We start from the raw sequence: 15,791 nt of genomic DNA on the forward strand, positions 1-15,791 counted from the left end.
GGGGGCTCAATACTGAGAAATGCAGAAAAACAAAACCACACACCGGGAAGAAACACGTTTACAGATGTCCAAACGACCCTGGTCTGCCAGCTCCTACGGGTGCCAACCTACTGGGAGCCCTGGGAGCCTGGGGGAAAAGGCCGTGTTGTGACCCCTTGGGAGGGGGTGCAGCAGCTCAAGCGCTCAGGGGGCCAGTTTTGACCCAGACGTGCACAAAGAGCATCCTACAGCCGCGCCTGCCTTACCCCTTTGGCCTTCCTGTTCTGCTTCGGGAGCAGCAGGCGCGTTTTGCCTCCTCTGGGGAGCAGGCTCCGTCCCGCACCTAGCAGCGGGAACACGAGGAAGAGCCGGGACCACGCGGCCCTAAGGGTCCCGTTGGCGCCCGGTGAGCGTCTGCCAGGCGGGTCCCCGCTTTGCGCCCCCCCACCTGCGCGGGAACGACGGTTCTTCCCGCTGTCCTTGGGGCCCAACTCAGCTCAGCGGTGACAAGAAAGATGACGCACGGCTCTGGAAGGGGCTCTAGGCAGAAAGAGTCCAGCCACTGAATCAATCATTGCGAGGGACAAAAACGACCAAGATCACCGCGGACTGTCCAGCCTCAGAGAAATGCCATCACAAACAGGGGCCTGCTAGAGATCCTGCACTTACAAGTTGAGCAGGAAGGTAGGTTTAAAAAAAAATAAAAGCTTGGGGTGGGCAAACAGGTGAAGAGAAAGCACAGTAGTTCCTCTTTCATCAAGCAGGGCAGGATACCTTGTGCCACTTTTCCTCTTTCCCAGCGGACAGAGGTTTTGAGGAACACAAACACCCTCCTCTCCAGTTTTTCTCCTTCTAGGTAGGCTCTGTGGCCCTATGGATGCTTACGTGGTGCATTAACCAGGCTTGAGAGTCACTCAGGTGGAAGGACAGAATTTTTGCAAGGAATGAACCTGCTGTAGAAGCGCGTTGGCACTGGGGAGCTGAACCTTTCCTCTGGCACGCACTCCTCCAGTAGCTAGGGGTTCAGCGCCCGATCACCACCGCGCGCTCTCCTCCACGTTCCAAAGCCTCCTTTTCCGCTGCCAGCCGTTCCAGGATGGTTTTCTGCAGCAACGGTGCATTTGCTCCTCTTACAACAGCGACTAGTTCTCCTCTCTGAAAGTTATGAGACGCGAGTCAGTCAGTAAGTTCTCAGGTGGGCCTCTCAAAATCACCAGAGCAGCACATGCCTGTGACAGCAGCGAGCTCCTGCAGTAGCAGGAGGCTGAACCTGAAGACCCTGCAGGACAACACGTACGCCCACATGGTGGGAACACTATTCACATGGACTCACCTGTCACAAGACCCTGTGGGCACGCGTGTGTTTCAGTATGCCACAGGGATCCCTGAGCGCAATCACGGATTTTCATGACTAGGACACTGGCTCAGGGAGGGGAAAAGGTCCAAGAAATACAGCCCTCCAACAGAGGCTACACAGACTTGCCCACAGACAAAGAAAACAAAACAAACAAAAAAAAAAAACCCAAACCCATTTGACAACCTCTAGTTGGAGAAAGCCTTCCTGTAACTTTGTGCCTTCTGCCTGCCTTTCATCCACCTGTGCAGTTACCTTAAATTACTTTACTTCATCCATATGGTGTATCTTCATCTCTCCCTTGTTATTTATTAATAAAGCAAAGTCATATAATAAAGCAAAGTTCTTGTTGCCTGGGGGCAAGGCAGAAGGTATTTAAAGATAAAGCCTGGCTGTACATTCTTATGCACGCAGCACTTGACCACCAGCAGATACTAGCAGATATTGGCAGATACAAATACAGAGCAAACAACACTGGTGAAAACATGAAAAGAGCATCTAAGAGGACAATCGTTCCCATGGGCAGGTCAGGCTTATTGCTATACAACTATTGTAAAAGCATTTTCACTCACTGCGTAAAACAGGAAGACAGGCTCGCATTTTCCTCTGTATTTCTCCAGAGCATCAATGGAATCAACTTCAGCCTAAAAGGAATGTAAAATTAAAAAAAGTGTTTCTAGAAAAATGATTCTGCTTCAGAGGAATATATATACATGTGAAATGGCATGAAGAAATATCAGATGTGGTTGGCTTTGTTCATTTGAAGGTTTGGAAAGGGTTTTTGACCTTTTTTTTTTAATTATACGTCACCATTAGTGACGTTAAAGTGGCAAGACTGTAACATGCATAAGCTGGGCCCTAGACATAGGTAGCTGCTGTGGGCAGCAGATCTGCTGCAGAAGAGCTGCAGGCCTCTGGCCTGGCTCACACCTCCGTCCTGGCGAAACACCACTTGGTTTGACTTGAGCCTGTGTATGTGTATGAGTAGGCATAGCCTGTATTCTTCGCCCTTAACGAGCCAGGGTTGAGCAGCGTCACTGCAAAATGGTGTCTTGCACCCGTGCAACCAAACCCCCAAAAGCCTGATTTAAATTACTTCGAAACACTGATGGCTGGAGGAGAGTTGCGGACGGGCAGAGCTGTCTCAGCGCGTCGCTGGCACGCCTGTGCTTGGATGGTAGAAGTACTGTGGTGGCCCTAGGACAGCTAACAGCCCCCCCGGCCCCTAGTGATAGCTTTGTCCCCACATTGCCTCCACCCTTGCAAGCCTCTGCTCTGCCAGAGGGACCAGGAGTTAGGCCAGTCAGCCGGGAGATGTTGCATCCACGGTCGGGATGAGCAGATGACCTGCTGCCTTGTGGTCAGTTGTTTCATACGGCCAGGCAAGCTTTCTTGTCCTATTATGGCCCAGGTTAGCTTTAGCAGCCACATTTCTACAGTCTCAAACAGGAGAGTGACATGCTGTTATCACTGATGCTACTGCCTAAGTGGGAGGCCAGGAAAGCCTGTTGTTCTCATGTATCCAAGACACGGACAGTGACGGGCCCAACTCATCCAACTTCTTCTACAGCTTCCTCCTGGGGTGAGAGATGACCTCAAAGACAAAAGGCAGGTGTAGCATGGGAGTCTTCCCCCTTCCTCAAAGTCATTGGGGCAGAACTAGCATCTGGCAACATACAGGGAACACGACGCACAAAACAACGTAAGATACCAGGTAGCACACAGAGGCTTACGGGAGTCCAGATTCACTGCTATTTGATCTTGCTGATTCGGAGGCTGACATCTCTTCCAGCAGGCGATCGGTGTCACCGCTCATTAATTCAGACCCCATTTTCAAAGACTGATACTTTTTCTGACAGGCCTCCGCTAGAAACCTCACTGCCCACAGCTCATTTAGCAATTGCCCTTCGAGAGCTGGCATTCAGCCTGCTAAGGCATTTAGCACAGAATCACAGCATGACTGAAGTAGGAAGGGACCTCCGAAGGGCTCTAGGCCAAGCCTCTGCCCAAGCAGGGCTAGCCTCAGTGTTACAGGAGGTTGCTCAAGGCTGTGCGCAATTGAGTTCTGAACGTCTCCAAGAATCAATATTTCAGTGTCTGGGAACCTCTTCCAGTTTTTGACCACTGTTGGTGAACACTTTTTCCCTTATATCTACCTGGAATTTTCCTTGCTGCAACTTGTGCCTGTTGTCTCTTGTTGTTCTGCTGTGCACCACTGAGAAGAGTCTGGCTCTGTGTTGTCTATAACCCCCCGTAAGACAGTTGAAGACAGCAATTAGAGCTGCCCCTTAGTCTTCTCTTCCCCTGGCCAAACAAACCCATCTCCTTCAGCCTTTTCCTGTACATGAGATGAGCACGTGTGCTGCAGCTTAGATAGTTTGCTGAATGCTGCAGAAACAAATACCTTGAAAAAGTTTGTGTCACTGAACGCACATCTGCCAACAAACTTGTCATCTTGCCAAAGAACAAGAACCAGTTTATGGCAGGGTTAGAGCAAGATCTGGAACGTGGTAAAATAGGAAACAAATGAAGAACAATGATCAGTTGTCTTCAAACCTCCTCTTTGGAGAAGGAAACTGAAAAGTGCAGAAAAATACAAGCCAAAAAATTCTCACTGATATCAGCTCTGTCTTACCCCAGTAACTAACTGCCTGCCTGCGTTCAGCAGGCTTACTCGCACAAGCTTTAAGTCCTAGCTTGTTACCATTTTGGCTCAATATTGTAAAGATAAATGACTTCAACCTTTAGTTACCCGCTATTTCAGGGGAAAGGATATTTGAAGCAGTGCCACATTTTATCTTACCACAGCAAAATGCAGGAGGTCACTGCCAACTTCATTCCTTATTTTTTGGAAAAGGTCCACCACTGTTTTGCATGGACCACACCAGGCTTGAAATGCATCAACAACTGCAAACAGGAAAATCAGTAAGAACAAGGTTAACACGGTTCAGCGTAGAGATTATATTCCAATAGGTTAGTTTGTGCAGTTTTCCACTTTGCAACCTAACCATTTGGAAGGGGACTGCAAAAGGCTGTTAGTGCAATAACAGGAATCGCCAAAACCTTTAAGGACTGAGACCCCTCTTCTCTGGAGACCTGTGGTCTGGAGACCCAGTGCTGCACCATCCTCCTGGGGAAAGAGATTTTCCTAATGCCCAGCCTGAACCTCCCAAGCTGCAACCTGTGGCTGTTGCCCCATAGATCTGTTTGAAGTACGGCACAGTTCTTGTTGAACACCGAAAAGTGCTACGGATTCAATTCTGAAGTACAAACTGTCATATTCTTTCAAAGTTTCAGTCACTAGATCACGGAGGGTGAAATCACATGGCACATAACAAGGTAATAACAACACTATGGAGGAGCCTTTGGAAGAAACATTTACACTGCTGTGACCTCGGGAGCATCAGATCTTCTAGGGAAAATTGCTGCACAGAGGAAGAGCGCTTGTGGCCTACTTAGTCATCCCTCCATCCTTGAGAGCCAGGGCTCTTCCCTGCACTGGGGACAGTCCTGCTCTGAGCAGGTGGCTGGACTAGAGACTCCTCCAACAGCACTGCTGTGACCGTTTGATAACTGTCCTGCGTAAGCCAGGAAGACAGTGGGACTTCCAGCTAGTCTCTCCTCTGCTAGGATGTTTCCTATTTCCATTCAGGGCAAGAGGAATGGAAGGACCAACTGAACCTTCATGTCAGCAGCAACCGATTCCTAACAGCACTGGAGTCCTCTTAACATCGAACAAAAGCAATCTCATATGCTGGCCCAACCCTTACCAATGAGTCCTTTGAGACACAGCATTTCTTCCCAAAGCTCCTGGTTATTGATGTTAATCTGTGTGAAAATTAAAAAACAGAGTAAGAGCAACAGTGAGTCATTAGGTTATCCAGTTGCTGTAAAGAAACGTGCATCGAGCTGAACTCAGGGAGCCCCCACACCCGAGCTCTCGCTCCTTCCCTCCCTCCCACAGGCTCTTACTCCTCCCCGACGCCAGCTCTCTCACAGAGACCCACCGGCGAGCCAGCTAACTCTGAAGAAAAGTCTAGTGGATTAGGACTTGGTTAGGCTCACAAGAAGCTAGGGAAGGCATACGGAAAGAGCAAGCCTTCCCCTTTTTAGTAGCTGCGACTGTTTGGACAGCCCAGCTGCTTGGGGACCCCAGCCCCAGTTCGCAGAGAGACTGAATTCTTCTGAGTGGGGTGACTGGGTAGTTGGCCCCCTGCATCTTAGCAGGCCATCAATGTCACGGCTGACTGGCCAGAGTCCTCGCTGAACCCACCAGTCCGTGCTGGGTATGGTGCAAGAGGGAAGACCGGCGAAACACCCCTACAACCTCAGGTTTTTCCTGGCGCCCTCCTGCAGTTATGGCAACACAACTCCTTCTGGGGCTATGCAGCAATAGCAGAGAGCAGGGAAAGCTCCAGCTGTTCCTCCTGTGCCTCGACTGAGCTTGCAGCCTGGTAGCTGTGTCAGCACTGGAAACAGCAGCAGGGATGAATGACTGAGGGACCCTGAGCCCCCTACCTCACACTCTTGCCACAGAAGAGACGCAAAGAATTTCTTTGCTGTGACCTAAATGGGAGTCTGTGATCTACAAAAGGTGTCTTAACACAGTCTTACAGCCAGAAGCAGTAGGAGCTGCTGGCAGATGACTGACCGGTCCTCCACAGGCTGCTCGATCACAGTGCGAGAACTGTGGACTTGGAGGACACAAGCACACCCCCTGCGAGGCCACAGCACAGTGTTGTTCCCATGGGCTTCTTCCCCATCAGTGCAACCTTGTGGCTCAAAAGCAGCAGTGAGAAGGTAGCCATTCAGTACTCCTTTCGATCTTAGTGGGACAAAAGATGGCTTGCCAGCCAAACTAAAGCCCTGGACACATTGCCTAACAAATGACTAGTGAAATACCCACCTTTCCAGGCCAGGCACTCCCTCTGCTTGCCCTGGTCTGGTCCTGGCTCTCATCAGGGCTCCTCCGTGAGCTGATCTAACTCACTAGTCCAGAGGAAAAATATCCCAGAAAAAGCCCTGAGTAGTTTTTCCCCAGCGTAAGTAAGTTATTTAAATGACCGATTACAATTGACAATATTGCTTCGTTATTGCTACGCTATTGCTACTGAGATAGAAGCTGTGGTTTGTAATACTAGAAACGATTCGATTCTTGTGCTCTTTGCAGGCCTGCGTGATCTAGGAGGCTCCAGGATGACTCTGTGCACCCTCAACGTTTCTCTGCCTGGTCTGGAGCGTGGGCTGAACTTCCAGCATCCCGTGTGCTGCTTCAACGTGCTTGCTTCCAGCACGCCTTCTCCATTCCGTGCTCCTATTTTGGACCTGGGCCTCATCAAATTTATAAGCCAGATGGTTCCCCACCAGCATTTTCTCAATGTGCCTCCATACAAGCTACACTACTTTGTTGAGATGTTTGAGCCTTGAAGCAAAAAACAACTAGTAAATACATGACTTTGGTCTTCCTGGTGTCTGGGCGCTAGAGGGTAGGCAGAGCGCAGGACATCCTTACCTGAATTTGAAGCCAGTGGCTATTTAAAGACTCCCAAAGCATAGCAAACAAAGATCTAGGTTGGAAGGGATCTCTGGAGCCTCTAGTCCAAACCCCTCCTCAAAGGTCAGCATTGTATCAGGTTGCTCAGGGCACTGTCCAGTCAAAGATGTCCTAGACAATTCCTTATGCTGGGCTAAGTACTATTTTTATCCTACAGTTCCTATGCTGTTATTAGAAATGAGAAAATCTTTGGTCTTCTCCCCAGCTTACAGCACTTACCCCTCAGCTTGCACTCAGAAATACAAAGTGCAAGAGAAGGCTTCTCAAAACATTTAAGATCCATTTGGTTCATCCTGAGCAATGAAGATTCGTAATAGCTTTCCCAATTGATATAATTAATCCTAATTGCATGTAGTCCACACTGAAAGACAGTAAGTTGCAATAAGGCTAGCTATTATTCAATAGCTATTAACACCAACATGCATTAAGGACTGCTAAAATTGCAAAGTCAGGATTTCCCAAGACTGGAAATTCCAGTGCAAACTTAACCGCCTTTCTTACAGATTCTCTTTCAGAAATGTCACTGGAGATCATATAGTACAGTTTCTCCAGGACCTTGCCTCATTTAGAGAGCGAGGAGTTATTAAAACGCCTCCATCTGTTTTCCTGTTCAGCACGTAACCCCCAGCCTAATTTCTTCCAGAGAACACCTGCAGAATTAAGACATTTATTTCAGGTGTTCCTGGTGCTAGGACCACCCTAGGAGTGTTTCACAAAAGCTTAATCAGTGTTCACTGATTTATGACGATGATAATTTGTGATAATGAGTTCAGCTGGGAGTTCAACTGATGGACTCAAAGTAATGCCTACACTGATCAAAGTGCTCTGCTAATTTGGATGCCCAGAGGCAGCTGGGACCTGGCTTTTCTCTCACATTCCCAGAACTTTTCGCATCACCTTCTTCATGAGGCTCAGCTTTCATCTGCACCTGCAAACAGTCACCCTTTTGCAGATCTAGACCCAGCCCTCCCATACTGGGTGCACACTTAGTTGCCAAAGGTGCAAATTCTGCTTGAATCAACTTTCCCATCAAACGGGGACATAGTGGGATGTGCAGCAGCAGAAAGGCATTTCTACCTTAACAAAGCGACCATCTTTCTCTTCTTACACAAACGTTCACCTTTTTCACCCCATGCTTTCCAATTTTTGCAGTGAACGACCAGGGTCATAGAACCAAGAATCACCTTCAGTGTTTTTCTCTCTTGAGAAGACTGGACTTGTTTCAAAATTTGATGCAAGCTTCCATGACCTACTTTGGCTTTTTTGCTTCTGCTTATTGACTCTCCCTGTTAGCCACTTGCATCTTGTTTTCAATTTGTTTAACTTCAATCAATTTTTTTGCTTACTAAACTGCCTTCAGAAATCCTTTCCCTATGCAGGTAGTTATAAGGCACCATCAAGTCACGTCCATGATGTAAATAGAGGAAAATCCCTATGAAATAGTTTTTTCAGCCTTTTAATTGTTTTTGCATCTCAAACTTTCTCCAACTTCCCAGTGACCTTTCTTAAGTATTTGAACTGGTCAGATACATTCCATGACAGGCATCAAATTTTCAGGAGCAAGCCCCCAGATCCCTACACTTCTAAATGTCCTCTGAACAAGTCTCTTGTGAAACACGGGTGGCATTTTGATTTCTGAAAACAGCCAGACCACGTGACAGTACCAGCATGTAACACCTCCGAGATCAGAGTTTGCCTAGAAGTAAACTCTGCACCCTTGATTCTGACTTTGGCAAAGCATCGCTTCTAGGGACAGGTTTGACCTGCCAGGTCTTCCCATGCTTCCTACCTGCCTTCAGGAGCACATTTCCAGCACTGGCACCTCTCAGTAGAGCTTGACCAGCAGAGTGTGGGACACCCAGAGTTTTATTCTTTGCACTTGTTGTAAGTTTAAAAGACGCTTTAAAAGGCACTTCCCACCACAGCTGGTTCCTACTGACCTGAAGCACCACCTCCTTTCTCTTTGCAGCCATTCCTCCCCAGCAACGGGGTCCTTCGAGCAGCAGTCCCGAACCCAAAACACGTCAGTCCTCTTCTACCTACGTGAATCCAACTGCTGGCCGACCTGCACCACAGAGAGAGTCTTCTTACCCCTCTTTCCTCCTCCATCCGGCACCGACCACCTTGGGCAGGTCCCTGCCTGTCGGAGGGAACGGTATTGGTTTGGCAGGACCCGAGGCCCACCTGTGGCCCTGCTCAGGTCCTTTTTACGGAGACAGGGGGCTACGGCGGGGCCTGAAACGCGGCACGCTTCCAGAAACGCAGCAGCCCCGGCTGGAAGATGCCCTCGTGCCTCCCTCGGGCTGGCGCAGCTGGACCCTAGAGGCAGCGAGGGAACGGCTGGGTGACCCGAGAGGCCCCCAGCCCTCCGAGGAGCCGGGGCCCGGTGCCAGCAGTACCTACACGGCGCCGGCAGCCCCAGCGCGGCCCTGGCAACGGCGGGGCGGAGCGGCCGCCGGCCGGCCCCGCTCCCCTTTCCCGGAGCCTCCCCGCCGCCGCGGGAGTTCGGCTCCATCGCCTTTGTGACTCCCCTTTCCAGCAGCTGCAGCCAGGGCCCCTCCGCCTCCTCTTCGCCGCCCAAACCAGCCCTCCCGGCTCTCTGGAGCTGGGGGCCTGGAGCAGGGTGCAGGATCCGGACACGGTCTCCCCAGCACCAAGTGGAGGGAGACCCGCTGGCCCCACTCCAAGCAGCCCAATTTTAAAGATTTTGTGTTGTTTCCCTTGCTTACTTGCAACGAGGACGCGCTGCTAGCTCGCGTTCAGCCGGTGCCACCACCCCCCCAGGCTGGTGCCACTCACCCCGTCCGCCCCCCGTGCTCAGAGTCACCCCGACGCTGGCGCCTCTCCTTGCCGTGCCATGCTGGCTGGTCACGGTCCCTCCTGGCTGAGCATCTGGCACTCAGCCCACTGCTGACCTGCCGGCGGGGACGCTGCCCGGTGGCAGGACAGGGCCAGGGCAGGGGCTCCCCCAGGCACCCCAGCAGCCTGCTCTGGGAGCAGGGCCCGACCAAGTCAAAGCTCTGACTCAAAGACACCGCAAGGATTTTTGGTTTGGACAGCACAGCTTTACACTGAACTTGTCAGCATTTACCTTCCTGCTCAGATCCTCTCCTTTGGCTGGCGGAGCAGCTCCCTGGCATCTCCGTCTAGGCAGCCTGGCTTGAGCTGCTGCGTTTGCTCTCAGCTTCTGCAGGGAGTTCTCAACTACAGGAAAAGCACAGGCTACCAACCCACCCTGCCAGCTCCACGCTTTGGCTTTTAACTTCCTCCCTCCTACTCAATTCACCACTGTGGAATTGAGGGAGCTTATACTAAAGCATTGTATACAGAAAGAAAAAAAAATATTTTTAAATTCAAAAGCTAAAACATTCAATATTTTGTAAAAATAAGCCTTCGGTAAAGTCTTGAAAATTTTAACCAAAACTCGAGTTTTGCACGTTTACACTCATCACGTGCTTACAAATTTTAGGCTTGCTAGAAACAGTCTCGTTAGTAAGCCCATTTTTTTATGTCTTTCTTCAAGCACTCCATCTCACGCACCTTGAATGAACAATGATTCTGCCGCCTGCTGCTTCACTGTTTCAGCAGAGTTTCACGGAGGCGCAGCATCTACTACATGGCTGAAGTCTTAGGCTCAGGACTAAAACTTCTGCAGGCTGAAAAGGGCTGTAAATACCTAAGAAATAAATATCTGAAATCTAAAAACAACAGATGCTTCCCTAAGAATACAGTGACATGACATGCTTTTGAGCAGGTCACGTAGTTCCTTTCACTACACGATATGAATCTGTGATTGTCACAACAGCCAAATTGTAAGTCTTATTCGACTTTCAGAGTGGGAGAAACTACACTAAGCGTGGCGGGGAGGGAGAGCAACCAGGGCACCAGTCGTCTGATAACTAGCATGCCGAACTCCACGCCATAGCCGATCACTTTTTGGCACATGTAACCTTCGAAAGAAAGGCCACCGTTACTGAACACTCTGATTAGAAGTACAGAGTGGAGCTATTTACCAAAATGGATTAGGACTGGTTTTCATAGAGAGGACAGAAGAAATCCTGATGATCACGTCCAAACAAGTCAACATATGCTTTTGTTCTGAAGGCAACTCTATAATTTACAAGACACCTCTACCCAAATAAAGCTTGTAAAGATGTGATCGGCCAGCAAACGAGTTTGTTCCCACCGTAAATCTCAGACTAGAAACTGTTGGTCTGTACAGAAATGGTACAAAAAATTTCTCCATGAAGTTCAGTAAAACCTAGATGTTCTGGTAAAGTTCTTTTTATTTACAGTATTCACTGTCTTCTTTTTGTACATACCTATAGCAACATCAAAAATTATTCACAAAGCTTAACTGAACGTAAAAATGCTCTCATCCAACAGTCTGTCCTATCAACGTATTATCTGCGGAAAATGCCACCTGTTCTCACGCAGCAACCAGATTGTCTGAGCATTTTTTTTTTTTTCGTTTTTCTGGTAGGATTTTAGGCAGCAACCCTCAAAACACGTATACAGGAATTTACTCACCTTTTTCGGAGCACTTTTAGGCACAAAAGTTTTTTAGGATAAAATTCAGATTTGATTTTAGAAACGTGAATTGGGAGGCAGGGGGCAGAAGAGATATGTAAAAACTTGAACTCCTAAGGTACACAGCAGGAATACAAATTTAGAAGCCAGATGCAGACTACAGGCAGTTTTATTTTTATGATACTTGCCTCAGAAGCCTTTCCTCAATTCAAGCAAAAGTACAGTTGATTGAATTCTATAAGAAAGACTTCACTTCTGAGGTACTGATATTTATCAAGTCCTCACATATTTTTACTTTCCTTTTTGTTCAGCCCCCAAAATCCATCCTGAAAAAACTTGCAGAAGGACATTAAAAAATGGCCAGTCGCTTACTGCAATGCCTGGGGAAAAAGTGTCAGGTGCTCACTTTTATTTGTCTTTCAAGATTGGAAGCAGTTACATTTAATGTATATATTCTCCTTTGCAACCAAGTGATAGCAGTTATCTGATACACAGAACATTCAAATTCCAGGCCAAACTGTGGTCACATTTTCTGACACAAGGAGTTACCTTTGAAATAAAGTAAGGCTATCACAATTTGACCCTCCGATTAGAAATAAAAGATTAAGATACTTATCAAAATTGGTTAGCAAAGTTACAGACCTCTCTTCTTGCTGCAGCCTTCCTGAAGCTCAATGTAACAAAAGGAAGATTTGGTTTTAAGACAGCGGCTGCAGTCTTTAGTGTGCCTGTTAGTGCTAGTAAATATAGTGTTTGGAGAGTCCGACTGTTAAAACTATGCTCTAAACTGAAATCAGAGAGACGACACACAAAGAAAGCAAGAACCCTGAACTGCATGAAGGAGAGCTCCCTGCTGCTCTCTCTTGTTTCTATGCATATTTGACTCCTGAAGCCCCTGGCATCTTACTTTCCAGCCTAACCTTACACAGTCGTCTTCATCTGTAGCCACACTTTTTCCTCCACAATTACAGGCACAATCTCAGGAACTTGGGCTAGGGACAACGTGTGGACAACCCAGGCCTCTGAATACAGTAAAATCCCATCTCTGTTATCCAGGCGTCCAAATCCACGCAAGTGCGTGTATGCGCACAGACACGCACACAAAGTTGGTAGCGACATTACTGAGAAGAAATCCTAACAATTTTTCATCCCTCCCCCGACCTAATGTAGCCAGCTGATCTTTCATGGAAATATTCTGCGAGCTGCTTAACTATTACCTGCAGGTAAAAGGTGCAAAACTAAAGCAGTCCCTTAACCACTGCTTGTCAGGTCCTTCTGGTCTCTTGAAAGCATACATTTTGCAACGTACTGTTTGCTCTATTGGTATTAAGTGATTAACAAATACTTATCAGTGAAATAAGCTAATCCCTCAGCAATTATCTGAGTAAGTTCTTGGCTTCTAAAGCAATAGGCATATGCTTGCTGATATCGCAGCCATTTGTTCCTTTCCAGAAAAGGCAACAGTCATACTAACTCAAGTACGACCCTTTCCTCTCAAAAACGTACAGAAGCCCAAAACAATCCAGCTGACCCTTTCTAGGGAGTTGCGTAGGTCATCAGTACCAGCTGACCTTGTTTGGCAGTAAAATGCTAACTCTTGGATCGTCTCACAGTACAGAATAAGCTGCTTATAATTTTGGGTCTACTGTCTCCCTCTACTTTCCTCTTTAAAAATGAAGTATAATGTAAGTTAAGCTGAAGTTCAGAAATGCATATATTTTACTTAAAAACATTCATCTGTTCAAAATTCAAAATAAACTTTATGGGATACAACAGTTTGGTTTTCTTTTTAAATAACATTTCATTCAAACTGTATATAATTCATTGAAGTATTCGTACAGCAAACAATGGTTAACCCTTGAAAACCTGTAGAAAAAGATTTTCACACAAAAAAAAGGAAAAACAAAATTGAGGTATCACACCCACACACATACACCCAAGCACGCGCACACACCCAAGCACACACACATCCACACACGCAGGCTGCAGCAAAAGCAGAAAATTGTATGCCCAAAGGAAAATGATGACTGATTGTTCTATTCAAAAGTCCAGGTAGCTCAGGAAAAAAAAAAAAACCCAAAAAAAACAAAACAACCCCCCAAGAGTCCTCTGAGTAAAGAAACTACCTCAAGAAAATTCTCAAGTGCACTGGAGACCTGATCATTTAAACTGTTTCTGCAAAGCAGCTCCCTGCACCTGAGAAAAATGCAGCCCAAGGTGACTTGTGCAAATATAAGGAGTCAGGAGTATCTCCTGCTTTTCCTTAAGTAGACATGAGGGGTGTCCATAGATTCAATTAGTCTTTGATCATGCAAGATACTGCTGGAGTGCTGTCTTCGCCCTGCAATAAAGCAGCAACTGGTTAATTGTTGTTGTTTTTTAAATCATCAACAGCTTTGTATGTACAAGGCTCTACACACAATTCCAGCTAGAGAGAGAGGACAAACTAGTGAGGTTAAAAGCAGCAGGGGTAAAAAGTTCCAGAGGACTGGAACAACTATAAAGTCATGTAACACTATGAATTAGAAAGATTAAACAGGGTCTCCACTGTTGTTAATTTTTAGCATTGAGAACTTAAGTATAAATTGTTATTCCTAGGCAATACATAGGACCTGTTACTCAAATAAGCGTACATTACAACTTCCTTATGCACACAGTAGTACTCAGTGCAATTGTAGACGGTTTTTCTCAGATGGAGATATTTAAATAACCAAAAGGTTATTAAAAAGATGCACTGTTATGAGCAAAGAATTCCCTCTAATCTTGTTTGTGGCTTTTTTTTTTTTTTAATACTCACTTGTCACACAGATTTGGATCTGATGACTGACTCAATTTATGTAGAATATCTACTATTCCCATGTCTCGTAGTTTATCTTGTCGTTCTTGTGAACCTACAAAAATAAATCATATTGTTGGGAATACCACCAAAAATAAATGCATTGAGAGCAGAAGAAAGGAGTGGCAGCAAAAACTACCCTGAAGAGGGGTATGGAACACGGTTTGGCTAAAAAAACAACACTGCAGAACTCCCTCACTTATGGCTATTTCACAAGGCACCTTGAGTTTCTTTTTTTGGATTTTAGTGGGCACATGTTTCAAGAACAGAAAATTTAAAAGGCAGAATTCTAAACACGTTTTATCCCAAAGAAAGAAGCTTAACTTTACTTGCTTTGTTCTCATCTCTCTTTGATTTGGAGGCAGAGAACATTTAACTGGAGGTTTGTGCTCGAGTCTGACTTGTAGCACTCCCCATAAAACGCATGTGAACAGGAAAGCATCAAGAGCACAACCAAGTGTCATAGGCTGAATGCAGTTTTGGGATCTGAAATAAGTTACACAGTAGGAGGAGGGGGGGGAAAAAAAAAAACCCTACAGACACTCTTCTCTTTGCTGAAGGGCAGCACGGTTAATCTGAAGACTTGTAAACAATCCATACAAAAAAGCTCGTGTCCCAGTCCCACTGTTCCTCAAAGCACACCACCTCCCAGCCCTTCCCATGTCACTCCTTCCAGCTCCACACTGCTGCCTCTATCTGCCCTCTCCACCACTCGGCTCTGCTACATGCACACACACACTTTTCTGTGCTGCAGCATCCTTCAGCTCCCTCCCAGTTAGCTTCCATTGTTCCAGCCCACAGCTTTTCTTACTGAATGCCTTCCCTGTTCCTTCCAGCTCAACCCACAAGTCCTTCCACTCGATTCAAACTCCTCCTGTCCAACCCATTCAAGCCCTCCGTGCTGGGGAAACTTTCTTTGCAATAATTTCACTTTCTAACCCTTTGCCATTTTTGCCTTTCTGATGAACCTGTTCCCTCCAATGATGTTTCCAAAACCTCCTTAGACTTGGAAGCCCTCTTATTAGGATTTTCTTTTACTCCAATTTTTTCACGTTTTGCAGGTACGTCGCAGGTGGAAACTCCCACTGTGCGACTCATCAACTTCTCTGCTTTACAGACGCAGTCTTCCCACGCCTCCCCTTCCCGCCCCAGAACAGTCTCCTCCTGACCACAATCGCTTGTTCCATCTTATGCCTATATGGAAGTCTCCCTTTATGCTTTGGATCCCAACGTGCTGTGCGCTGCGAATATTGATTACTCCGTAACATTAGTCTTTTGACTGGGTAATAACTTGTCTATATGTTAATAATGAGGCTTCCTTACCTTCTTCTTCATTCCATATGAGATTAGATATGCAGAACATGGCAGCAAGCTGAAGTTTAGCATTTGAATGACTCTAAATATAGAAAAATAGTACTCAGATTTAGAAGAGAAGATTCAGAATTTTCTCAGACTTACATTTTGGCATTCATCCTGTAATAAGTGAGGCAGTGAAGTCAGGACCAGTTCTTATCTACAGCTTCTCTCACAGACAATAG

General features: G+C 46.8%; 2 protein-coding genes across 16 annotated transcripts in view; both read right to left on the reverse strand.

The window, feature by feature from the left end:
• Positions 1-40: 40 nt before the first annotated feature.
• Positions 41-9,367, reverse strand: NME9 (NME/NM23 family member 9). Of its 2 annotated transcripts, XM_068954353.1 has the most exons (6): positions 9,287-9,367; positions 8,828-8,952; positions 5,104-5,161; positions 4,137-4,240; positions 1,906-1,977; positions 41-1,134 (listed from the first exon to the last, which is right to left on the reverse strand). In XM_068954353.1, exons 2-6 carry the CDS (start codon positions 8,858-8,860, stop codon positions 1,003-1,005), a joined length of 399 nt encoding a protein of 132 aa, XP_068810454.1. In that variant the 5' UTR covers positions 8,861-8,952; positions 9,287-9,367; the 3' UTR covers positions 41-1,002. The 2 variants fall into 2 exon arrangements, with proteins under 2 accessions (XP_068810454.1, XP_009688777.2); XM_009690482.2 differs by lacking the exon at positions 9,287-9,367 and having other exon boundaries at positions 8,828-9,025.
• Positions 9,368-11,155: 1,788 nt separating this feature from the next.
• ARMC8 (armadillo repeat containing 8) overlaps positions 11,156-15,791 on the reverse strand; it is a 76,703-nt gene continuing 72,067 nt past the window's right edge. For all 14 annotated transcript variants that reach the window (XM_068955238.1, XM_068955232.1, XM_068955241.1 and 11 more), the window contains 3 exons: positions 15,577-15,649; positions 14,215-14,308; positions 11,156-13,758 (listed from right to left, as the gene is read on the reverse strand). In XM_068955238.1, the coding sequence (XP_068811339.1) occupies positions 13,725-13,758; positions 14,215-14,308; positions 15,577-15,649 (201 nt within the window). In that variant the 3' untranslated portion in view covers positions 11,156-13,724. The remainder of the gene's footprint in view (positions 13,759-14,214; positions 14,309-15,576; positions 15,650-15,791) is intronic.

The sequence above is a fragment of the Struthio camelus genome, chromosome 9 (genome assembly GCF_040807025.1).
Source record: "Struthio camelus isolate bStrCam1 chromosome 9, bStrCam1.hap1, whole genome shotgun sequence".
Classification (NCBI taxonomy): domain Eukaryota; kingdom Metazoa; phylum Chordata; class Aves; order Struthioniformes; family Struthionidae; genus Struthio; species Struthio camelus.

Coding starts and splice junctions, on each gene's coding strand:
- NME9 (XM_068954353.1), bottom strand. CDS start 8,860: ATGGCTGCAAAGAGAAAGGAGGTGGTGCTTCAG. Junction 5,162..8,827: donor GAAAGGAGGTGGTGCTTCAG/GTCAGTAGGAAC, acceptor ATTTTCACACAG/ATTAACATCAATAACCAGGA. Junction 1,135..1,905: donor CTGTCTTCCTGTTTTACGCA/GTGAGTGAAAAT, acceptor CATAACTTTCAG/AGAGGAGAACTAGTCGCTGT.